Source organism: Lathyrus oleraceus, chromosome 3 (genome assembly GCF_024323335.1).
Source record: "Lathyrus oleraceus cultivar Zhongwan6 chromosome 3, CAAS_Psat_ZW6_1.0, whole genome shotgun sequence".
In the NCBI taxonomy this organism is placed as follows: domain Eukaryota; kingdom Viridiplantae; phylum Streptophyta; class Magnoliopsida; order Fabales; family Fabaceae; genus Lathyrus; species Lathyrus oleraceus.
Window position 1 is genome coordinate 425,942,655 of NC_066581.1, and position 27,612 is coordinate 425,970,266.

The window sequence follows — 27,612 nt, forward strand, 5'->3', positions numbered from 1 at the left end:
AAGATAGAAGAAAACAAATCAAAGCTAACATTCATCGCAAATAGAACTAAGTTAGGCTTGACTCTCTCTAGCCTAGAGCTATTCCCCAACAGATTCGCCAGTTGTCGCATCTCGAAAAATATGATCCTTTGCAAAAGCGTTCGCACACTCACGAAAAAATGATTCGAATAGAGTCACCACCTAACTTTATTTAATCCTAAAAGAAGGAAAGGAAAAATATCGATAAAATCATTAAAAGATAAAAAGAAAATGGTCGTTGCAACCAAATTTTGGTTCGGGAGTCGATTACGCAAGGGGAAGGTATTATCACCCCACGCGTCCATTGTATTAAACAGGAACCTTTTAGTTAAACTTATGATTAAATGCTAGCTATCATTAATTGTTTTCTTCGACTTATTGAGTGAGAAAAGATAAAGAACAGAGAAATGTTTTTTATTAAAGGTGTGCCTAAAAGATTTCAAATTCCTGCTCCTACGTATCTTCAGATGCTATGGAGAAATCAAGGCTATGTAGTTCTTGGTAGGAAAGAACAATTGGGTTGATTTCTTTTAAGGAGTAATCCTTTAAACATATCGAGTGATTAAACCTTTGCTTGTTGCTTGCTCTTGGATGCATAAACCTTTGTCTGTTTCAGGTCGATATGGATAAAGCATCCTCGTTTTTGAAAAATGTTTTCGAACTCACGCAAGGGAGGAAAACAAGTTTAATTGGTTGAGTATTTTATTGGATTACAATTACTCGAATGGTCGAGTAAGACAACACATATCCAAGTATTCAATAAGAGGCAAAAAAGGCTCTAGACCATCTCCATTTTCATCTTTAATTGCAAAAAGGATTAGATATGTTAATGTATTTTGGATGAATGACAGATACTCGAATGGTCAAGTAAGGGAACTCATATCCAAGTATTCATGAATGGAATCTAAGGCTCTAGACCACTTACTTTTTCATCCAAGTTATTGCAAAGAAGAATTTGCTTAAGCTTGAATCGAATTAGAAGTTTTTTAATGGACGATGATTACTCGAATGGTCGAGTAAGGGAACTCGTATCCAAAAAATCAAGGAGATGAGTCGAACCATCTCCCTTTTCATCCTTTGAAATATTGTTTAAGTATGATTAAGTAATTTGGTTTGAATTGGAAAAGGCACTCGATGTTGATCAAAGTTTTTATTTGCGTTGAATTGAAACGTGCTGAAATGATTTGAAGTTTGGTAGTAAAAATGGTTTGATTTGAAAAGATACTTGACATTGGATCAAGTACTCGCATTGCATTCTTTTTTATTTTGTTTTGAGAAAAAGGCTCAATGTTGGATCAAGCTTTATTTTTGTTCTTTTCTAAAAGTGGTTGATTTTAATCTTGAGTTAATAATCAACTAATCACAATAAAAATAAAGGAAATCAGTAAAACTATTATAAGTCATTGGAATGGGGGTACAATTTGTCGAATGGGGATATAATAAAACAATTATGAATACAGGCCCAATAAAAAAACTGTAAACATACAAGGAACTTAATGTAAAAATACAAAAGAGAAAGACAAGGAATCAGAAAAAAAATCGGATTCTAAAATAATGAATTTTGCTCTATGTTAAGCTAACTTAAAGTGGATTCATGTAGGAAATACCCTACAAGAAGCTGGGCAACAAAATTTATGTGTTTAAGCGATTTCTGAAAGCTAAATTGGATTTAAGCTTTGAAATCACAACGTAATGAACCGCATAACAACAATTCGATAAATTATGTAAACATTTACAAAGGTAAAATAAGATGAAGTTTAAAGTAGTGAATTTAGCGTTATGTTATGCTAACTTAAAGTGAATTCATGTATGAAGCACTTTATAAGAAGCTAGTCAATAAAATCTATGCGTCTAAGCAGTTTCTGAAAGCTAAATTTAATTTAAGCTTTGAAATCGCGACATAATGAACCAAACAACAACAATTTGATGAATTATGTACAACACTTTACGAAGGTATAATAAACTAAATTAAAAAAATAATTATTTTAGCTCTATGTTAAGGTAACTTAAAATGGATTCATGTAGAAATCACCATATAAGAAATCGGACAACAAAGTCTATACGCAATGAAACCGATGGAATAATTGGTCAAAGAAACTAATTAGCCATTAAAAACTATTAATCCATTAAACTTAATTAATTAATCATTTAAAACATTAATTATAATATAATCAAAAAATAAAATAACATAGAAAAAGGGTGTAAACATGATATAAGGGTGCAAAAGGAAAATATGGGCATAAGCTCAATCCAAACCCTAATTAAACCAATACTAATAAATAGTAATAATATATATATATATATATATATATATATATATATATATATATATATTATATATATATATATATATATATATATATATATATATATATATATATATATATATATATATATAAAATCAATCCAAAAAGAGAAAGAAAAATGCGGTTCACTTGGCCAAGAGAGGTATTTGGATTTTTTTCAAAATAAAAAACCACCAACCCATTGGTGACATGTCGCCAAGGAGTGAAAACGGTCAAAACAAAAGAATTTTCCTCTTCATCTTCCCTGTTGGTCTATTAACAACAACAACAACATTTTATCTTTTTTCTTTTAAAAACTATACTCATCCTCTCTCAAGTGTTCCATGAATAAACAACCACAATATTAAAATTTAATAAGAAAATAAAACGTGATTGTTTCTTAAACTTCTCTCTCACTTACTTTCAATCGAAAAATATGGCGGTGGTGGATGTTATTATGAGGTGAGTTTTTAGACGACAGTGCTTTCAGTGATATACGTGTGGTGAGTGGTGATGGCGTCGACAAGGAGGAACACAATTGCTATGGTGTTTCGATGGAGAAAAATGATTTATTTGGTTAGAAGTTCATGGTGGCGAGAACTGAGTTTTTTCGAAGTGGTACAGTGGTGTTAGAAGGAGGGAGTATGTGTTATACGAAACTTATTTATAGGTTGTAGTGGATATTGTTATGGCTTCAATGGAGATTTATCGGTGATGTCGCAGTTGTTGTGTTAATGAGGATGAGAATGATGTTTTGGTGTCCGGTGGTGTGGAATGACGGAGAAAGGTTATGTAATGAAGAGTTGTTGGTTTATGGTGAAGAGTTAAGATTTTTTTTGAAGAAAAAGGAGTGTGTTTGTAGGAGTTTAAAGTGGTGAAGTGTAGTTGTTTGACCGTGTATGATGGTCCAACGTGAATAATGAGTCTACGGTGGTGGTGAGGTTTTCGTGGTGGCTATGGTGTGTTCATAACATGAGTTTCGTGGTGGTTATGGTGAGAGGCGTGAGTTAGGGAGTATGTTGTAGGGAAGAGATATTATGGGGGAGTTATGAAGGCAGGTGGATGAAGTAGGGAGGAGTGTAGGCAGTTGTATGGTAAGAGGAGAGGATGCTTAAGTTGTGTTTTGGAGAGAGTTATTCATGGTGAGAAAGTAGTAACAGATGGAGGGAGAAGAGTATTTGTGTATTTAGTGGATGCAAAGTAAAGTTGCATGGTGGTGGTTTATTGGTGGTTCGACGGAAGAAGGGTACAATGGAGGTGATTGGCTTTGTGGAGAGAGGTGTGGGTTGAGAGGTAAAAAAAGCAACAAAATGAAAATAAAATATGAAGTGTTCTAAGTTTTTTCCTTCCCTTTCAATTGCAACTAAAGAGGATAATACCAATGAGGGACACGTGGATGCCCTTGATGGGTCTCCTCTCTTTTTCTTCTTCTTGAAATTGAGGCCTCCATCCTGAATGTATGCACCGTATGTGTTTATGTATCTCGTTGACATGTCAAACGATTTCCGATTGATATTAAATTTTATAGATATGATCTATATAATAATAGCTTTCAATCCAATGATAATTTTTATTATACGAATATGCGATAAAGAGTTATCAGATGTGTCATGTTACTGAGTTTGATACCTTTGTGTCATTTGATCCTGACCCATATATATATATATATATATATATATATATATATATATATATATATATATATATATATATATATATATATATATATATATATATATATATATATATGCATCAATTTTTATTTTAGCAATTGTACTAATGGATGAAGTGTGTCCTTTAGTTGTTAGTTCTTACCTACTCTATATATCATTAAATACATATGTGAGAAGCTGAAATTTGTTGAAGAAATGCATAAAAGTAAAGTAAGATAGAGAAAATAATCTTATTGGCCTTAGTATTATGGCATACAAAAAATATCACATCATTTGATTATTTATGCATGTAGTGGGTGATTGTTCCCTCTATTCAATTAATGACGTTTTCTTCTTTGTGTGTTCTATTGACTTCTTTCATGGGTGAACATATTTCATAGCTTGTGGTTCCACCATTTTTCGTTCTTTACTTAGTGGAAATATAAACATGGAACATGACTGTCAAGTTAAATTATCTAGCCTACTGTACCTTTGACTAAGTCTAGAGTCTTAATGACTATGATAAACCCTAGTGAACTTGATAAGTATTTGATTGGACACTTGATTATGTTTGTACTCATATAACATTGCTTATATGTGAGACTTTTTACCCAAGTGACTTCAAACATAAGACGTGAGGGTGAATTGTGATATATGAAAATTTTCGTAAATAAAAAAAGTAAAACATTTTGTTAGATTGATTTTAAGAAGATTGCTAGAAGATTAAGAGCGGCATGAGAAAATAAAGATGAAAAATTAAATTAATAAGAGATAAGATAAGAATATGCAATATTTTATTCTAGTTCGACCCAAACCCACAAGATCTGCGTCCAATCCCCAAAGTTTGGCCCTTGAGATTTCCACTATCACTATGATTTTACAATGGGATGAGCCCAAAATCTTCTTACACCAAACTTCTATATCAAGTTCAGCTTGCAACCTTTATATCAAAATGTCTTAGTTAAGAGAACATCATTTTCTTTATTACAATTATAAATCAGAAGCGGTTTATGTAACACCCCAATTTAAATATTCCCTTATTTTATTATTTGTTTAATTTAAATTGAGTATTTTAAATTAAATAATTATTTTGTGATTATGTGACATGTTTGGCCGGTGTCAGTATTTGTGATGTTTTGTGTTAAGTTAATTAGGTTAGTGGAAATTGACTAAATTAATTAATAAATTAATTAGAAGTTAGAGAGAATTTATAGAGTTGGGTCAATTATGAGAATTGTGAGAGTTTAATGGTGAGAAGAGAAGGTGGACTTTAGTTGGGAAAAAAAATACAATTTAGAGAATTAAAATAAAATAATATATATTCCTAAGTTGGGCCAAAAATTAGGATTTTAGATGCTACTTTCTTCAATACGTGGAAACAAGGGAAAATGAGAGAAAAAACTTTGAGGAAGCAGCACTAGGGCTTGAGATAAGAGATCAACTTTTCACCTCCATCAAACTCATGTTCACGCTCTAGAGGCAAGTTGCAGATATCTTCAGGAAAACATCAAGAATCACACACCACTTACATATCACTAGCCGTCACATTTCTCCCCACTCTCTAAGAAGCAAATCTCAACAATACATGATCTTTCTCCCTCAAAGACATCCCAACTGGACCAGCAAACTGGAATCTCAAATCCACATCCTCTTTGGATTCAAGAAACTGCATCGACTTATCAAAACAATTGGTAAACACTTAGTTAACTCCAACCAATTCATTCCAAGAATAACATCAACTTGTTCCAACAAAAGACAAATCGTACACATCCTTAGAAAACACGCAAGGATACTCAATACACTACTGGCTCATACCTTGCCAAAACATCACCTTCCCCCTCACAAGGAAGCGAACAATAAGAACATATAATTATCTTCCCTCAAGGATCACACCATTTTCTAATTGATGTCATCCTTAAATCCGACCTCTCTTCGGGTTCAGAAAAAGCATAATATTCTCAAAACAGTTGAACTAGCCAACATTGCACTCTTGCATGCATCAACATGATGTCCAAGCTCTCTACAGTTGGAACATAATAGATAAGCATACGCTTCTCCCTCACTTGTTTCATCTCTAACCTGCAAATGGAAACAAAACAAGCATCAACCGTGTTTTTCACACACATGTCGCATACTAGGAAACAAAAAATATTAAACAACCTGATTGAATAGACCGACCTGCTCTGATACCACTAATGCAACACCTTTCTAAACCCCACATACAAGTATAAGATATTTTAATTAAAATCATAACCATAACTGTTTCACACACATCATACTCTATATCACAAATTACATCGATTCACATTAAACCTATCATCGTATGCTCACTTCCATTTTAAAGTATCATCACAACGGAAATATCATAAACAATTATGGAAGATAAGTTAATTAATCACATTTGGTCTCAAACTTCAACTTTAATAACAAATAAGAGATTTATAATCAATCCCCTCAACATGCTTAAGAATGCACCACCATAAAATAGGTCTTACGACTTTAACATAAACATTCCATAAATTAAAACAAGCGTTTTCTACCCGCTGTTACATTATCAGAGCAAAACCCTACTAAAGAAAACGACAAACTATTGGAAGTCACTCCAAGAGACAACTTCCACTCACTTTCGTAAGATCTACTCTTGAGTATCTGCACAATGCCCGTGTAAAGACAACATTCAAACATAAGGGGTGAGAGTTCATTTCAATAATAAATTGTATAGAATATAAAATAGAGTACAACATCTACACAATCATGCACAACAACATATCACATTCTCACATCTAAATCATCATCAATATCATACACAACAACATCTCAATTATCATCAACATCCTACACAACAATATTATCATCGCACATAGTCATATTTCACGCATACATTTCATTCTGTTATTTGACTCATGACAATGATAACGACTCATATGCATGTGGTACCATTCATGAACACACATGTTCATCTTGCTCCCGATCCCACCGTAAGACCAGTCTAAGGGGTCCTAAAGAGTGTTCGAGAGGAGCTGTGCCACAGGCACCAACTTTATAGGGGCACCATATATATATATATATATATATATATATATATATATATATATATATATATATATATATATATATATATATATATATATATATATATATATATATATATATATATATATATATATATATATATATATATATATATATATATATATATATATATATATATATATATATAATATTTTTTGTAAGCTTAAAATTTAATAAAAGAAATTAACCTTATATTGAATCACATATGACATATTATATAATAATAAAAAAATAATTATTAATATATTAAAAGCATTCTCATAATTGCAAATGAAATGTATATTGAATGTGTGTTTACTCAAAAACGTCAAATTCATAGAAAGAAACACTATGATGAAAATCCATCTGAATGCACACAATCAAATCTTGAGTATGCTGAGGACTCTTTTAGGATTCATTATTTTTTATACATTGTAGATCAATAAATTGGCTCACTTAATAGAAGATTTGAGCAATATAGCACATATGACAATATTTTGGGATTTTTATTTAATATTAAAAGACTTAAGTCATTTTCTGATGAGAACTTGAAATTGTCTTGCATAAATCTTGGTACTTATTTTAAACATGACCGTTCTTATTATCTTGATGGTGAAATTTTATATGAATAATTAAAATTCATCAGAGAGATTTTAAAAGTTGAATCAAAATCTAGTTTTATGATATCGGGTTCTGTTAAGACATTCATTTGTTTTTCTAATGCAAGCATAACTTATAGAATAATATTAACTATTTATGTTACTTTTGCATCAGCTAGGAGGAGCTTTTCAATATTAAAATTGCTAAAATCTTATTTGCGATTGATAATGTCACAAATTAGATTAAATAGTCTTGCTTTGATTTCAATTGAAGATGATTTTTTAAACAATCTTGATTTTGATCCGATTATTGGTGATTTTACAGCAAAAAATGATAGGAGGATGATATTCAAAGATTAATAGCCAGAGGTTGCAGTTAGTGTGGGAATTGGAATGCTACTGACATATGTTTGAATTGATAGATACATTATAACTATTTTTGTCATGATTTTATTGTAGTTTTGATTTGGTGTAAACTTTTCAATATTAATGTAACTTTTTTACTTATTTTTACAATTATATATTTATAATTATATCACTTATAAATTTGGTAAAAAAATAATAAATTAAGAAAAAGGGCACCAAATTCATAATTTCCATAGGGAACTCAAAATCTCGGGGACGACCTTGGGACCAGAGCATACACCAAATCATTACCACCACTATAGGTAACGCTTCACCAATTCCCACCTGAAACCGACTACTCGCTTCAGATCCCCACCATAGGACCAGAGCATACCAAAAATAGATCGAATCCCATATACCATGATGCATGAATCTCAACAACATGCATTATCACAACGAGGTTCACAAAAAGGATCCCCATACACATCTAATCATTTATGCATTACATCATTAATCATGCAACAATCAATTCATGTTACAACATCAATAATATCGACAAACATTAGTAACTCATAAGCACCTTAACAACATTATCATAATATTATCTACATAAAAACATCATTATCACACAACGATATTACAACAATACAATAATTTATCAACCAAACATATAAACTAATACATTTATCGATACATTAGGCACATGAAATTGAAGGAGACTTGCGATCCAAAACGCAGCGGAAATTAAAATTTTCTCCTTTAGAGATCCTTACGAATGGTCATGATCAGTGATAGAATATTTACCTCTTGTGACGATTGAAACCTTTGGTGCAGATCTCTTGTGACGATCAAAACCTTTGATGCAGATCCGCGGAGCGATCACGAACGTTGAACGATGACAACGTCTCTACTCAGTCCACACGAACGGATTCCTTCAATCTCAGTGCTAGCTGGTACGAATGAAGGCTTTGAGTGAGAGAGAGAGAGAGAGAGAAAATGAAAATAATGCAACCGAAATGAATGCTTCTGCACAAGGGTTCTATTTATAGAACCACTTGTGTGGGCTTCAAGCTAAAAGGCCCACTGAAGTGTATTTTGGCCCATATCTTATAATATGCCCAAAATCACTTAAGCCCATGGTACCTTACCATATTTCGTATTCTACTCAAGTACACCGTCCCTTACGATGTTCTATAATTCACTTAAGGGCACCGTACCTTACGGTATTCCTTAGTTACTCTATTTCTCATCCATCCGTCCTTTGTGTGTGACCCTGTAGGTTTTCGTGACGTTGGAAATTATATTAAATCACGCATTTAACATAATAAACAGTGAGCGGTATCTAGCAACACATCACTGCTACCCAAGACACGAAAATGTCATGTGATCTGACAAAACCTTCTGTGATAATACTCATGTGTATAATTACCCTTTTTCCCTTATGTCTATATTGAACACAAGGCATAGACCGTGTCATCCTTGTCCAGTTCAATATTGGGCCCATAGACATTTATCCTATTATGCAGGATGGGCAAATTCCATCTAGGTCACTCATGTCCCTTAGCATGCTTCGTGGAGTACCCATCAACTGTCTTTATGGTTATCCAGTTACGGACAACGTTGGATCAACAATAAAGCACTCGACTCTACATCTAGGGTCCATAGTGGTTTTAGGTCGAAGAGTGGTATACACCATTATCACCATGAGAATAACTTATGACACTTTGCATAGCTTTCTATATAGTATTCTCATAGCGGGTCAATCCCGTATAAATATTACTCCTAATATTCATACCTATGTTTAAGACTTGATAACTCTTTATCCATGATCCATGAGATGTGATCATCAGTCTACAAACATGATAGTCTTAATGCTTTAATGTTATCCCACTTCACACTAAAGCTCGACTACGGATACTTTAAGAATAGTGTCCTTATGTTTAATGTGTTCTCATGATTAAGTCACACTTAATACATTAACCGGACTAGCTATTCTAGGGACTTTATTAAACAAACGTAATAAAGAAAAGCCTTTTATTATTTGATACAAGTACCAAAAGTATTGGCCTCTAGGGCTTACACCAACAATCTCCCACTAGCACTAGAGCCAATCAGGCATACCCTTAATGCCCATAGATCTAGTATGGCCATCATGCTTCTGCTGCGCAAGATGCTTTATCAGTGGGTCAACGATATTGTCAAGTGTAGGTACTCTGCATATTTTCTCATCTCCTTTATCTATTATCTCTCGAATGAGGTGATAACGCCTAAGTATGTGTTTGGATCGTTGGTGAGATCTAGGCTCCTTGGCTTGTGCGATAGCACCATTGTTATCATAATAGAGACCAATGGGATCCGCAATGCTAGGGACTATGCCAAGTTCACTAATGAACTTTTTGATCCAAACAGCTTCCTTTGCTGCACTTGAGGAAGCAATACACTCGGCCTCGGTTGTAGAATCAACAACTGTATCTTGCTTTGAACTTTTCAAGCTCACTGCGCCACCATTTCAGCAAAACACATAACCATTGGAATCATTCATATTAAAGCGTCTCAGCACCTTGTCTATGTACTCTGACTTAGGCCAAGCATTTTATGATCTATCTCTATAGATTCTGATTCCTAATACATAGGCTGCTTCACCTAGGTCCTTCGTAGAAAAGCATTTCCCCAACCAAGACTTTACTTGTTGCAGGGTAGGGATATCGTTTCCAATAAGTAATATGTCATCTACATATAATACCAGGAATACGATCATGCTCCCACTAACCTTCTTGTAGACACAAGGCTCATCTTCGTTCTTGATGAATCCATATTGTTTTACTGTTTCATCAAAACGAAGATTCCATGAGTAATACATCACCTTGATCAGATATCCATATATCTCAGGTAGGTGACGTATCCTGCCTGACCTACGCTGGTCTTGTTCTACTTGAGCAGGTTGCTCTTAGACAACTACTTGTGTTTCCTGCTCCAATTCCTCCATAGGTGTGTCGATGCTTTGTGATTCTTGAATTTCTTCAAGCTTTACTTTCCTCCCACTGGTTCCTTTGGAAATAAAAATCCTTTTCTAGGAAAACTCCAGTTCGAGCGACAAACACTTTGCCCTCAGAAGGATTGTAGAAGTAATACCCTCTTGTTTCTTTAGGATACCCCACAAATAAGCATTTGTCAGATTTGGACTCAAGCTTAGTTGAAATTTGTCGTTTCACATAAATCTCGCAACCCCAAATCTTCATGTAAGACATATGTGGTTTCTTACCACTCCATATCTCATATGGTGTCTTCTCAACCCTTTTGGATGGAACACGGTTAAGTGTGTAAGCTGCTGTCAATAGTGGATGTCCCCAAAAGGAGTTTGGAAGATCGACGTGACTCATCATGGATCGGACCATGTCTAACAGGGTTCAATTTCTTCTCTCAGATACACCATTCCATTGGGGTGTTCCAGGAGGAGCAAGCTGGGATAAGATCCCATACTCTTTCAGATGGTCATCAAACTCTAGGCTTAAATACTCACCACCTCGATCTGATCGAAGAGTTTTAATATTCTTACCTAGTTGGTTTTAACTCGTTAGGTTTCACCCTTTTAGTATTAATGTTATTAATAGGCGTTTCGAGATCAAGGACATATAGTCCATTGCTCATTTGTGCAGTAGCATAGAATATATCATTCAAATAAATTGAGCAACAATTGTTCTTTATTATAAATGAAAAACCAAACTTGTCCAAACAAGAAATGGAAATAATATTCCTGCTAATTGCAGGTACATAATAACAATTCTCTAACTGAATTATAAAACCACTAGGTAAAGTCGATACATAAGATCCTACGGCTAAAGTAGCAACCTTTGCTCCATTTCCAACTCGTAGGTCAACTTCACCTTTTGCCAAATTTCTACTCCTTTTCAGCCCTTGCACATTTGTACGAATGTGAGAACCGCATCCAGTATCTAATACCCATGATGCAGAAGTAGAAAAATTTATTTTAATAACAAAAATACCTGAAGTTGAAGCCTCTGCTTCATTCTTCGTATCTTCCAGGTACTTTGGGCAGTTTCTCTTCCAGTGACCGGTCTTACCGCAATGGAAGCAGGTGCCTGCCTTTGCTATGCCTCCACTAGGCTTCAAAGCAGCAACAGTGGGTCTAGGTTTGGCAACTTCCTTGCCTTTCCCTTTATCACCCTGCTTAGTGGGCCTTTTGTTCTGTCTCTTTCCATTTCCGATCATCAGAATGGACTTCCCTTTTGACTTCAGATTCTGCTCGGCAGTTCTTAACATGGTGAGCAGTTCAGGAAGAGATTTGTCCATATCAATCATATTGAAATTTAGGACAAATTGACTGAAACTATCTGGCAACGATTGCAAGATCAAATCAGTCGCAAGTTCCTTTTCGAGGGGAAAACCCAATCTCTCAAGGTTTTCCACATACCCAATCATCTTGAGTACATGGGGACCTACAGGGGCTCCCTCATCTAACTTGCTTTGAAAAAGGGGTTTTGAAACTTCAAACCTCTCATGCCTTGCTTGCTCTTGATAGAGCATCTTCAAGTGTTCGATCATATCGAACGCTGCCATGTTCTCATGTTGCTTTTGCAATTCTGAGTTCATGGTAGCTAGCATGAGACAAGCAGTTTCATTGGCATCATCGACATGCTTCTTATAAGCATCTCTTTCTGCCTTAGGTGCAGAACTAGGAGGTTCCTCTTCAGGAACGGGTTTCTCTAAGACATACAACTTTTTATCATGTTTGAGGATAATCCTCAGGTTTCGGTGCCAATCCAGAAAATTTGTCCCAGACAATTTTTCTTTATCAAGGATTGATCGCAAGATGTTGTTAGAGGTGTTTGCTGTCATGGTTATCTACATAAGGATTAAGAAAATATAAGTATCATTGACATATTTAATTAGGCCTTTAATCAAATATGCTCCCACTATTTTACTCAAAACAAATGACCCTCATCATTTGATTCGGAAAATCCCGTTGGAAGATTTTCTAGTGGGTCGAGATCCATATTTCACTTCGTTCTAAGTCCGCGTAGGCGGATTACACAAAACTAGGTTATTTAGGTAGGAATTCCTTCCAGTTGTATCTCATACAACTCTCGAAAATTTCAGTTGGGTGAATAACTCCTTATTCCAATCCATCATATGGATTATTCCCAACTCTTGCTTCTAAACATATATAATAAAATTATAATTAAGTTTGACTCATCGTTTTAGCAGTTGGATATTACAATTATCCCATCGCACCTTAACTAATACAAAACATGCACCTCGCGTAGGCGAAACCTACATTATTCGATACCAGTCTTGATGAGTGCTAAAACTTGGAAAGCAAACATATATAATATTCTCATAATTTGTTTAGTTAAGTTTGACCCATTGTTTTAACAGTTGGATATTACAATTATCCCATCTTACCTTACTAATATATAGATTATGCACCTCGCGTAGGCGAAACCTACATTATCCGATACTAGTCTTGATGAGTGCTAAAACTTGGAAAGCATAAACTTAATATTTAATTTGAGGGAACTGTAATCGTCATGATCTCACCGACTTATTTATCATATAAATCGTCTCTCACATGCAACAACATACATCAACATACATTCACATGCACCAACATGCATTCACATGCATCAACATACATAATGAAACAGTTATGGCCCCTAGCGCAATTGTTCTCTCAAGCCAATGAGAGAACCTAAGCTAACCTAATAACGATCTAAGCTTCTCCAAGCAAGATCTTCAACGTTGTCCTCCATTGATATTGAATTCTTCTCTTTCTTCATATCATTATTCTCCTCTGATATTGAATTCTTCTCTTTCTTCATATCATTACATTACAGAAGAAACTCGTTTTACATACGAGGGATTGAGATGAGAAAAGAAGTTACACTAAGAGATTAAAAGGAGAGGCACGACACACAGGTCGTATTTAAAAACCCAAAGCAAAATGAAGGAAGACTAAGGCCATAACTGATCACAACAAGGCAATAATAACAAACACATTATTATTATTAATTTTTAATTCCTTTAATTAATTAAAACCAAATTAAATTTCGGCGACCGATCACACTACGCAGAGTTAGCCGGGGGTTTCGCTGCCCCGTCAGCGGACGGTGGTCAAGGGGGCAGCGCCCCTGTCCAAAATTTTAATGAACAATTCATTTGAAATGGACATCGTTTTGCATGAACACAACTCTTGCGCAGTCACAAAACAGAAACCCCGAGAATTCTGACTCTGTGAGTGTGACGACCGTCACAAGCATGTTACGACCATCACAAGCTTGTTACGAACGTCACAGGCCCATGACGAGCGTCACGCGGCCAAAACAGAAACGCCTAGAATTCTGGATTTGTGAGTGTGACGACCGTCACAAAGCACGTGACGACCGTCACGTCTAGCTTGTTACGATCGTCACAAGCTCGTGACGAACGTCACGCGGCCAAAATAACAGAACTTTGAAACAATCAACACACGTGTTCCAAAAAGCCCTAAATTCACAACTCCTTGACGGCACAACCCTTGCGCCGTCACTAACCCTAATGCACCGATTTCAGACCGTCAAACACACCTCGATTGTTGATTCAGTATGATTGATCAACAAGTCATTGCTTCACCATACTAATGTCGGATTCCGAAGCAAATGACCATTGATCGCTCAAAAGAAAACAACCACTTAGTGTTTGAATGAACGAAACAGAAACAGTATATCACATATACCGTACTTTGCATTAGGATTACTTATATCATATATAAGTTGATCGGTCTCAATTGCGTAACCTATGAACGATCGATGTATCGCTGCTTCACCATACTAATGTCGGTTCCGAAGCATAGTCAACATCAATCATCCAACTCGTACACTCATGATGCCAAATTTAATTACTCGTTTAATTAATTGATTCATTCTGTCTTTTAATCATATTAATACAGAAATTAAACAGCTATCTGATTCATGGTTTCGTAAGTGGCTCTGATACCACTGAAGGAGAATTGCGATCCAAAACGCAGCGGAAATTAAAATTTTCTCCTTTAGAGATCCTTACGAATGGTCATGATCAGTGATAGAATATTTACCTCTTGTGACGATTGAAACCTTTGGTGCAGATCTCTTGTGACGATCAAAACCTTTGATGCAGATCCGCGGAGCGATCACGAACGTTGAACGATGACAACGTCTCTACTCAGTCCACACGAACGGATTCCTTCAATCTCAGTGCTAGCTGGTACGAATGAAGGCTTTGAGTGAGAGAGAGAGAGAGAGAAAACGAAAATAATGCAACCGCAATGAATGCTTCTGCACAAGGGTTCTATTTATAGAACCACTTGTGTGGGCTTCAAGCTAAAAGACCCACTTAAGTGTATTTTGGCCCATATCTTATAATATGCCCAAAATCACTTAAGCCCATGGTACCTTACCATATTTCGTATTCTACTCAAGTACACCGTACCTTACGATGTTCTATAAATCACTTAAGGGCACCGTACCTTACGATATTCCTTAGTTACTCTATCTCTCATCAATCCGTCCTTTGTGTGTGACCCTGTAGGTTTTCGTGACGTTGGCAATTATATTAAATCACGCATTTAACATAATAAACAGTGAGCGGTATCTAGCATCACATCACTACTACCCAAGAAACGAAAATGTCATGTGATCTGACAAAACCTTTTGTGATAATACTTATGTGTATAATTACCCTTTTACCCTTATATCTATATTGAACACAAGGCATAGACCGTGTCATCCTTGTCCAGTTCAATATTGGGCCCATAGACATTTATCCTATTATGCAGGATGGGCAAATTCCATCTAGGTCACTCATGTCCCTCAGCATGCTTCGTGGAGTACCCATCAACTGTCTTTATGGTTATCCAGTTACGGACAACGTTGGATCAGCAATAAAGCACTCGACTCTACATCTAGGGTCCATAGTGGTTTCAGGTCGAAGAGTGGTATACACCATTATCACCATGAGAATAACTTATGACACTTTGCATAACTTTCTATATAGTATTCTCATAGCGGGTCAATCCGGTATAAATATTACTTCTAATATTCATACCTATGTTTAAGACTTGATAACTCTTTATCCATGATCCATGAGATGTGATCATCAGTCTACAAGCATAATAGTCTTAATGCTTTAATGTTATCCCACTTCACACTAAAGCTCGACTACGGATACTTTAAGAATAGTGTTCTTATGTTTAATGTGTTCTCATGATTAAGTCACACTTAATACATTAAACGGACTAGCTATTCTAGGGACTTTATTAAATAAACGTAATAAAGAAAAGCCTTTTATTATTCGATACAAGTACCAAAAGTATTGGCCTCTAGGGCTTACACCAACATAAATAATATTCAAACATTTCATATATGACTACCATGTTATAGGTCTGAGCGTTGACTTTCCAACACTTCAAACGACGCGTCATTTGGATATACGAATCAAATGTTATGGCTAAAATCGTCGAACAATGCAAAATAAACATTCTGCCAGTTATGTGTCGACGCATGACTCGTATGAGTCGATGCATAACATGTACAGGTCTGTGCATGTATCTCATTTTTAAAGCATGTGGAATTTTGTTTGATGTGTTGACTGTATGTGTCGAATCATGACCTATACAGGTTAACTCATGACCTATACAGGTCGACGCATGCATCGAACAGGTTGACACATGACCTTCATAGGTCGGCGCATATTGCTATTTATTGTCAAAAAATCAGTTTTTAATAATCCAAACACTATCTTATATAAGAATAACTTATTTTACAAAAAGTTATCATATTAATATCAATTCTTATTGCTACCACACTCTAAACTCATCTATTATTTCATGGGTTCATGAATCAACAACATATTACAACAATAACATCATATTCATCATCTCTGAATCATCAATTTCCATCAAATTCAACATAATTTATTTGATTCAAGTACATCACAACAACAACATATCAATACACATGATTATAATTCATACTACAACAGTAATATATAAATACACATAGTTATAATTCATATCACGATATATAAAAACAACATTATCATCATCAATCAAAAGAATGACAAATTATAAGGAAGGTTATGAGTCCTTACACCCTACCCTTCCATCATACTCCTTATTATTGAAACAATTTCCCACTCTTAACTAAATTTCTTGCAAAAATATGAAGTGGAACCTTCACTCTCTTTCTCTAAATCACCTTTAGCCTCTCACCCTAACCTTCCTTCTCTTCTTTCCAAGTTTCCACATAAGATGAAATCTCACTCTTTTTCCCAATTCTCTCTTTTTCTACTAACCTAATTTCTCCCATTAGGCTTTCCATATACTACCCTCAACTTAACTTTGTAATTACCACTTTATTCTCAAAATCTCTACACACTCCTTTTTTCTTATTATTTTATTATTCAAAAATTTATTTACTCAATTAATTAAATAAACTCCTATTCACTAATTAATATAATAAAAAGAGTAAACATTATTTTTAATTACTAAAACGGCTCTAAATTATTCTACTCACTTTTATCACCTCTCTATGCCTCTAGTTTAATGATACAATACCCACCAACACCCAATAATAATAAAATAATTATTAAAATACATAATTCTAACAAATAAATTATACTAAAATATCAAATCAGAAAAATGGGATGTTACAATTGGGATGTCATATATTTGTTTGTGTTGTGTATCTTTCGTGTTTTGTTCTATTCTACGATGACCCATTTTTCGAACTAATATTGATGTTGAGGATTTTATGCCAAATATTTTTGTGATTATGCTGCTTATCAAACAAAATGTTTTATTATGTGTTTTGAAATATTTTGGATTGTGCGACTAATATCCTACCTTGTGAATATTTATATTTATATACTCGTTTTATTGTTCAATTATCGAGTTGGGAAGTATGGTGTTACATAGTGGTATTATAGCACGTCGTTCCATTCGACCAAGTTGTGTAATTTTGTTTGTTCCCTAGTACGCAACATGTGTGTGAAACATTGTTGGTGCTCATTTATTTTTCTAACCGCTTATCGGAAGGAGCGGGCTTGAAACAAGTGGGGGAGAAGCTTATGCTTCTCTAATATGTTTCAGATGTAGAGGGTTGGTTCAGCGTGCCTCTGATTGCAAGAGTACAAATTGTTTGATAGGTTAGTGTTGTTTCCTGAATTTGTTGAAGAGGGAGATTTAGAGTTTTTATCTACTGAGTGTGTGTGGAGGTTGAATTTGGAAGTGTCTTCTATCAGTGGTAGCATGGTCATGATACCCCAGCTAGTGGTTCAATGACTAATTATTTTAGGAGATATTTTGGGATGGACTTAGTGTGTTTGCCTCTAAGTCAGCTTGGCGTTTGTCATGCCGCGAAAAATACAGAGTCGCCACCAGATTTTATTTATTCCAAAGGAAAGGAAAAATAGCGATAAAACCCCAAATGAAAGAAATGGTCTCGCAACCAAGAGCGGATTCAGAAGTCGGTTATGCAAGGGGAAAATATTAGCACCCCTCACATCCATGGTACTCCATAGGAACCACTTGCTCGTATCAAATGCGTATGAACGTTATTTACCTGTAAGTTGCTTGCTATAGGGGAATGAGATGAAAAGATAAGATGGGGAGAAAATAAGTTTTAATTTAGTGTGCTTGCCAAGGATTTAGGCCTTTGTGCCTATGTATCCTCATACGTGCAATAAGGAAATCAGAGCTCCGTAGTTCGGCTCACAAATGAAACATTTGTTTGGTTGTTTTTACTGAATAGTATTGACGTTCGCGTGCTACGGTTCACTTGCTTGTATACTCTATCATGGGAGCGAGAAGTATATGCTTGTTTGTGGTAAAGTGGATACGCTTGAATCACACTCTAGCAGTTAAACATTACTTGCTCGCAATGTGTGAATGAAATTAAAGGAAAACCTCTATTTCTAGTATAAAGCTTGGCTTAAAAATGGAAACAATCACTAAACTTTAACATTTTATGCACATTGATGCGGATGAGTAATAATCTCACTCGCATAGTTAGCGATTCTAAAAACGACGCTTCTTCTATTGCAAGGACGAGAGTATCTCCTAGTTTGAACCCCTCTCCCTTTGTCTATGATCATATGGGCCATAAAGTTATATCCCTACCTAATGATTCCGCTTCAAGAAAGCCATTTGGGGACTCCCAGGATGAGAAAGCTTCAGTTTTCTTCTTTTTACGCCCTCTTGTCATGTGATGGCGCTGATGAGGTCAAATGGATGGTCTCATGCCCTTCCCATTTTGTCTGCTTCAGAAATGCAAACCACTAAGCTAAGAAGAGAACGTGTTGGTAATTTCATTTAGTTTGACCAGAGAACCTATAATCACGACCCCGACAATGCTGAAATAAAGGCCCACATGAAATAAAGGTCCACATGGACATAAAGGTAAACCATATGTAGTTTCCTGGCTCAAGCGTGTCAATCATTTTAAAGTTGATAAGGTGTACAAGAAGAGGGCGACGCTGGTGAAGTCGTCCAACACAATTAAGTACCATTGGGTGGCCGCAAAAGTGGTGGGGACTCCTTCTATTTTAAACACTGAAAAGAACATAGGCGCGACCAACATCGTGGTGAGCAATCCATTGGATTAGTTGGTAACTACATGGACTCAGTAAAAATAATATGTACATTCTTTGATGGGTGTTTAATTTGGTTTTATGAGTGTTTGTTCACCAAGGTAAGGATGCACCTGTCTTTTTATGAACTTTAGGTAGCCTTCTAGAAACCCTTGAAAGTTTCCCCCTCTCAGATTCATTTGGGGTCCTGAGTCTTCATGAATGTGTTTCAGTTTTGGACTGAGCATAAGTATTAGAAACCTTTTCTCTGGATGTTCTTCAGCTTGTTCTACATTGTGCGCACCTCCCAGAACTACATTCATGACCAGTGGCTTATCGAACTTCATTTGGATTGTGCTTGGTTAAGCTTTTTCACTAGCAACTAGGGCGATTTCCTGAAGCGCTTCATAATAATGAAGCCCCTTACTCCGAAGGCTCATATTGCCTTTTGCTTTAACCCGACCGAGTCATCTCGCTTATGGAAGATTATATTTCTAAATTATTGATATTAGTCTCATTTTCGTTCTTCAACCTATTCTTACAACCACAAACTAGGTCCCCTTTCAGCTTAAAAGGTTATGATGAGGGGGATTTAAAGTTTATGCACCAGAGTGTTGGCTATGTAGCATGGTTCGGTCCTGGAAATATGTCGTCTTCCTTGAAGAGGGAGAAATGAATTGATATTTGCACCATTATGAGTTTGTCCAATCGCATGGAAAGGAATACGATATTTGGTGAGGGTGAAGTCCTAGATTTTTTTTGACATGTGTGATTGTATCTTGTAGATAACATGGACAAATTGCAGATGATATAATCTTTTACCAACGCCCAAGAAATCAAACATGGTTCTGCTAGTCGGGTCGTTACTCCTCTTTCTACAACTTATACGCATACCCCTGTCTGTTGGTGAGGCTACTGTTGTTGCCCCAAGAGTTGATCAACTTTTGTGACCACTTTATCTGTGGAAGATCTGCCATAATTTCCTACTCCGGTTAAGAGGGACCTGAATGAGGACCACCATTATCCTTGGGATAAGGATTCCCCTAATTGGTCTCGTCTATCTGGGGATGTTGCTTCAAGGTCGGTTACTCATTTCCTCTGCCTGCCATTCTTCCCTCTCAGATTCCCCGCACTCCCATGAAAGCTACTGCTATTGTGTATGTGAAGGATCTATCCTCTTTCCAAAATCTCTCTGAGGCCGATAAGATGGCGCTTCTTTTATAAGTCACCTACCACACCTACCGTGTTGTTTCTCTATTTTCTTTGTCTACTGCCAAAAGAGGTGATGTCATGGATGTAGGTAAGCCTTATAAGGAGAGGGACACATGGAAGAGGAAATGACAAGCCATGGAGTAGAAGTGCCCTACCTTCCAAAAGGAGTTGGTTGACTTTCAAGAGAATAACAAATCTATTGGGGCTTTGCAAGAGAAGGTGAAGATCCAAGTCTCTCCTTCCACCTTAGTCGTCTGGATCCTTGAGTTGGAATCTTCTCTCGAGGGCGAGAAAAAGCGGCACCCATAGAAATATGATGTTGTTGCTGAGGCGGATCAGCGCACTGAGGAAGTTCGAAAAAATATTTAAAAGAAAAAAGGAGTCCCGTGTCGAGGATTGAAATGCTCATGAGGACAAGGTGGACGCTCTAAAGGAGAGAGTTAGGGGTTCTCTTTAGAAAACTGTTCATAATGTGTATGGAGCTATCGAACAAGAAGTAGCCTAGGATAAGGAGTTATGTTCGGGCATTCACATCCCCGTTGAAGGACTGGACTCTTTCAAAGCTGTTACAGACGAGGCTTCGGTGGACGACCAAGGTGCAACATCTCGGAGTGCGAAAGCTTGATTATTTTCTCTGTTGTTTTCTTTTCTCCGTTTAATGTTGGTCAGGCTTTCATGACCTGGAAAATATAATAATATTTAATTCTATATACATTTTTACCTTATTACTTCCTGCCTTTATTTAGCTTTGTGCGTTCGGTTTGCATTTATTTCTTCTTTGTGATATAATCCACCTCGTCGGTTGCTAACTTTCTTGGCTCAGATTGACGAACGAATCATCATTTCGCAAGGACTTGGACTTGCTTTAGTTCATCCAATTCAAGATTTGTTTGCCTTGTGGGCGTCGATGACGTCCCATGTGTACGTTGAACTCTGTAGTCTCAAATGAAATTTCTTTGTTACTAGCTCCGATTGAGAAGAGTTATTGTGATTCTTCATCGTTGCTATGAACCGTCCCTAGGCTCTGGGTCCACGACCTACACTTTTGGAGTGGCTAGTTTCTAAGAGGCTGTGTACCAGCTACGTTGAGAAGAGTGCTCCCTATGTGTAAAGTCTGTAGAAGGGTGACTTATGACATCCTACATGAAATTACAAGACTCTTTGTAATCATAATGTCTCATAATTAACATAGTTAACAACTTAATTATTTGAATTGTGCAAAAAACTTTCTACACGTGAAACAAATGTTACACAATAAAACTATTCTCTTGTAGAGCTTGCAATGAATCGAACCAACTCGAAAATAGTTTGTAACTCGGTTCGATAATTAAATCGTTGAATTATGTTCATGAACCAAATGAGCTGAATATGAGCAAAAATTAAGTTCGTTAACTAAATGAGCTGAACTTGAACAATACATAGTTCGACCCGTTAAATTCATGAACTCGATTATATATCAGAAATATTATATTGTCTTTAAGAGTAGTTTTAATCCAAATCTTAACCCTATATTGTATATAATTCATACTAGTTATGACAGAAAGCTGAATGTTGCAAGTGGTGTAATTATTTTGTGATGGAAATATATCAATTTCTAGTAATTTTTGGTGTACTATTCCATTAAATTTGTAAGGTTCCTAAATATTTAGATGAAGTTGTGGATTTTTGAGACAAATTTAAATTCCAATCAAGTAGTTGTTGAATTAGGCTTTCAAATGTATCTCTTGAAAGTTCATGTAGTTTTTGAATTAGTAGATTTTTGAGATAAAGTTAAATTCTAATTTGATAATATTTATTTTATTTCAATATTTAAAAAAACTATTAGTTTAAAATTTTAATATAGATATAAAAAATAGTATAAAAAATGACTTGTTAAACAAGTAAACTGAACCTAACGAATTGAAAAAAATTGTTCGTAAACTTATAATAAATCCAGTTTAAGCTTATAAAAAAATTGTGTCAAACTTAAACCAAAATTTAAACTGAAACCATTCTTAACGAGTCTAGCCGAACAGAGACTTTACGTAAAACCAAATTAAAGGACCCAAATTTGTTTTTTTCTAAACATTAAATAAGTTATTTAGTTTATAACTATATTTATTTTTAATTTTGTTTTAAATCAAATAAATTTAGTTTTCACTTATAAGACCGCTAAACGTGACATTTTATGATGAAATTAAAAAAGAAAAACAATATGTTTACAAGAATTAAAATTTTATTTTAACATAAGTATTTAATCTTTATAAATATTTTATATTTCAATTTTAATCATTCTATTACATTTCCATATATACAAGGATTTTAGAGGTGATGTAAACACAAAAAAATAGGAAGACATTACTTAAAATTATTTTTTTATTAAGTTATTTTATTTAATAGACTATAAGATGAAAATTGTATATTTACATAGATAAAAAAAATTAATCTAAAAAAAATCCAAGAAATGACGTGGTTAACTCAGCAGAACTCGCGTGAGAAAGTGAGCCAAGGTACGTTTTAACTCGGCATGTTTTGAAAAAAAAGAGCAAATAAAACAAGTAGTTCATTGCGTTGCTTTGTTCATGCCTTGCAAATTCACCTTGTCGTTCTTTACTTCATAAAAACCAGGTTCTCTTCTTCTTCTTCTACATTAACGTCTTTTTTTTTTTTGTTGCGCACAATCATCTTCAAATTATTTATTTTTGTTATTATTATTATTATGCGTATATTTGTTGTATACTTGGTGAAAAGAAAACCTTAGCATTTAACGTTTCAATCGCTTTCTCCTCAAAGGTTATTCACTTCTTTCTCTCCTATCAACAACGTGCTTCTGTTATGTATAATCTATGTGTGTGATAAGAACTTCAATATTTCCATTAATTATTTACAGTATTTGGTTGTAATAATGTAGGTGTGTGTTCAACGCTTATGATTGTGAACTTGCATATAACTGGATCTGAGCTTGATTATCTTGTTTCTTGCCAATCGAAATTCTTCACCTCTATATAAGGGGATTTTTACTATATATGTTTTCCCTTGGTCATTGTATGTATATTTATGTTGAAGCTGTTTCAAAATTGACAAGAAAAGTATTAGCTTTTTATGTGAGTGACTTAGGTAACCATTTATTTAGGTGATTGTTTTGATGTTTTGATTCGGATTGTAAAGTTATAAAGCAAATTATCAATTCCTTAGGGATAGATGGATGGATATTGGATAATGATAGTTATGAAATCTGAGTTCTTTCAATATGTATGACGATGCTTTGAAAGATGAATAGGTTGTAAGTAACACTGTATATTACTTTTATGCCTAGTTAGTTACAACTCCTGTTTGATATATGCTCCTTGATGATGATGTATCTAATCTAGATTTCCTATATCACTTTTCTTTTTAAGCCTTGATTTGAGATCATAGTTAACAGGTTTATTTTCCCATTTTTCTTGGCAGATGGCGTCCTTTGAAGAGAATGATAATGATGTTTTCATGGGGCACCATGAATTGAGTCCTCGTATAGGCCCTGACCACCAGGTGGATATTCCTTGCGTGATTAAGAATTCAAACCAGCTTTCCGGTTCAGATTATGTGAATGATAAATCACTTTTCTCTGATATTGGTTTGCCTGTCTCAATCATATGGAGTGATGCTGATACACAAAGTTTAGTACTTGGTTTGTTCATTTTTGGGAAGAATTTTATTCGGATAAAAGGATTCTTAGAGAATAAAGGGATGGGGGAAATACTTTCATTTTACTATGGAAAGTTTTACAAAACAGATGGATATCGTAGATGGTCGGAGTGCAGGAAGTTAAAAGGGAGAAAATGTATGATTGGGAAGAAACTTTTTAGTGGACCGAGACAACGTGAACTATTGTCCCGCCTGATTCCTCATGTCTCTGAAGAATCTCAGGATACTTTGTTACAGGTAGTCAGCTGTGCCATCTCATCTCCTCATACTTAGTCCTTCATTTTATGTTTCAAGCCAAAGTTTCACTGGTTTATGGAGGATCTTATTATTTTTATAGTACATTATCTGTGTATTTGATACTATCATTTTATTGTGATGTACTATGACTATTTGAACCTCTATGCCCATATCAGTAACTTTTTTCTTTAAATCACTTCAGTTATATATATGTATCATTTGTTTCAGTCCTCACGTTACTTATATTTATTATACTCAGGTTTCTAAGTCATATGTGGAGGGCAGAATTTCTCTAGAAGAATACATATCTTCTTTGAGGTCTACTGTTGGACTTGGCGTTCTTGTGGATGCAGTAGGTATCGGTAAGGAGAAGGGAGACCTTACTAGGTTTGGTGTGGAATCTGGGAAGAACAATCGCACCCTTTCTGCGCAAACTTGCAAAGATTTGTCTTCTCTTGGACCTGGTGATATTATACAATCTTTGACAGGAGGATTTCGATTGAGTAAAACCAGAAGTATTGAACTCTTCTGGGAAGCTATTTGGCCCCGCTTATTAGCAAGAGGTTGGCAGTCTGAGCTACCAAAGAATCGAGGCTACGTTACTTCCAAAGATTATCTGGTTTTTCTGATTCCCGGTGTTGACAAGTTTTCAAGGAGAAAACTTGTGAAAGGTGATCATTACTTTGATTCTGTTAGTGATGTCTTGAGCAAAGTAATAGCTGAACCAAATATTCTCCTGCTCAAAGAAGAAGAAGAAGCTAAAGTTGGTAGCTGCAGTAAGGAAGAGCTAGAAAAGGGATCACATGAAGATGATCTATCAGACAATCATCGTCAATGTTACCTCAAGCCCCGATCTTCTACCTACAGTAAAGATCATATCAAATCCATGTTTACTGATACCAGTTTGGAGCTTGGGAGGAAGCCATCCGGTTTAAGGGAATTGAAATCTGTTCCTGATAATTCAGTGTGTAAAGTTGAGGTAGATGCTTCTGGTAAAACATTTAAAGGGAAAAAATATATGAGGAAAGTGAAACATAGCAAGGATATGTTTAAAACCATTAATCAGAATTCGACAAAGTTGACAGTTATTGATACTAATAGACTTTCTGAAGGAAAACTATTGAAGCTGAAAGTTAAACCGCTGAAACATCCGCCAGTAGAAATTGAGGATTCTTCTATGATGACTTCTAGTCTTCTGAGAGAAAGTAAACGTGGCTCTTCAACACCAGAGATAGTGGACACTAAGATGCTTATTTGTGGCAAAAGGAAGATTATAAAGACTGATAGTAGCAGAGTTGTACTCAACAGTGGTGCTACCAGTAAGAATGAAGCATATGATAATCCTGATAATTATGCAAACAAGGTGGTCAAAAGCCAGAAAAATCAACATGCCTTTGTGTTTGATGATAATGGAATGAAGAGGATCATAAAGAATCAATTTAATCGGAGGGTTGGACCAAGTGATTCTAATCACACAGCTGTTCCTATTAAAAGGAGGAGATTGTCTGCTTGTGCCAAGGCAGAGAAAAGCCGCATCAATGAGAATTCATCAGAAAAACTAGGATTCTATCACTCTTCTAGCTTTTGCAAAACCAAGAAAAATGTTTGTGAACCAGTTAGTCATCAGCATAATGGAAGTACAACTGTTTCTTTTGCAGACAGAAGTGTGGAAGAGAATAATGAGAAGAACATTCTCCACGAAAGCTATCAACGCACGAGTGTTTCACGTGTTAAAGTTGAGAAATGTGAATCTTTCACCTTCAACATTTCGCAGGTTCCATCCAAGTCTGAAAACAGCATAATGATGGCTAAGGCAGAGGAAGATGAGCAAGGCCTAAAGACAAAAGATCCATGCCTAACATCTGCTGCTACTCAGGAAGTGGTTGAGGAGCCTCTGAGAACCCTTTGTGAAGTTGATTCTTTGGAACAACAGGCTGATATAAATCCTAGGAGGCAGAGCACTAGAAACAGGCCATTGACAGTTAGAGCATTGGAATGTATAGCAAATGAATTCTTGCATGTGCAAAAGAGACAAAAAAAGAAAGACATCCGAACACGCGGAGATGCTTTCAATCCTTGCCGCAACGCTCGTACAAGTGGCAAAACAGTGTTGCACCGGCATTGTCCAGATCATGGGAATGCAGTTTCAGTACAAGAAAAAAAGCATTTGATTGAAGATGCAAGTGTTAGCTAAATATTCCACAGATGTGTATATTTTTTTTCTTCTTCTTAAGATTATAGATATAGACAAGTATAGACAAGTTATAATACTATATCAGTCGAAAAGCTAGCAAAGCTACTCTGAGAATGATAAATTAGAGTGTGTTTGCATAATGTTTTTTATTACTAGTTTTAGAGGGTAATTCAAATTTTTGTATGTAAATATCTTTGTTTTGACAATAAATTTAGAGAATCTTTAAAATGAATGCATTTTATAAAATATTTTGTTAAAGTCTAGTTGGAAGAGGATTTAGAGTCATTTTAGATAAGAGTTTATTTGCAATTTTTTTGATATAAATGTTTATCTAAATAAATTTGCATAAATTATTTTTATAATAAAGATAAAATAAATTTAAATTGTTTTTATATGTGAAATAAATTGTTTTCGTAAGTTATTTTGGAAAATTTATATTAAATTAAGCTAAAAATATTTATAAAAAATATTATAAGTGTTTTGATAATGTACCTGAAATAATGTTACAAAATTTATAAATTTAAATAAAGCAATTCAAACATATCATTAAGAGAAGAAAACTTTTTTTCCTAAATTAAATAAGTCTTGCAACATTCTAAAAATAAATAAGAGGGTGGATAGATTAACTCAAATTCACATGTGATAGTTGAGTTAAATGAGAACCAGCATTTATGAGTTTAATGTGACATTATTTTAATAATATTTATAAATCAATAATTTTTATAAAAGTAAAAAATGATTAAAATGTTATT

General features: G+C 35.0%; 1 protein-coding gene across 1 annotated transcript; it reads left to right on the plus strand.

Annotated features, from left to right (window-relative positions):
- Nucleotides 1–23,313: 23,313 nt before the first annotated feature.
- Nucleotides 23,314–27,035, plus strand: LOC127128031 (uncharacterized). Its single transcript, XM_051057291.1, has 3 exons — nucleotides 23,314–23,370; nucleotides 24,193–24,666; nucleotides 24,926–27,035. The coding sequence occupies exons 2-3, from the start codon at nucleotides 24,193–24,195 to the stop codon at nucleotides 26,858–26,860; spliced, it is 2,409 nt and encodes an 802-aa protein (XP_050913248.1). The 5' UTR covers nucleotides 23,314–23,370; the 3' UTR covers nucleotides 26,861–27,035.
- Nucleotides 27,036–27,612: the final 577 nt, after the last annotated feature.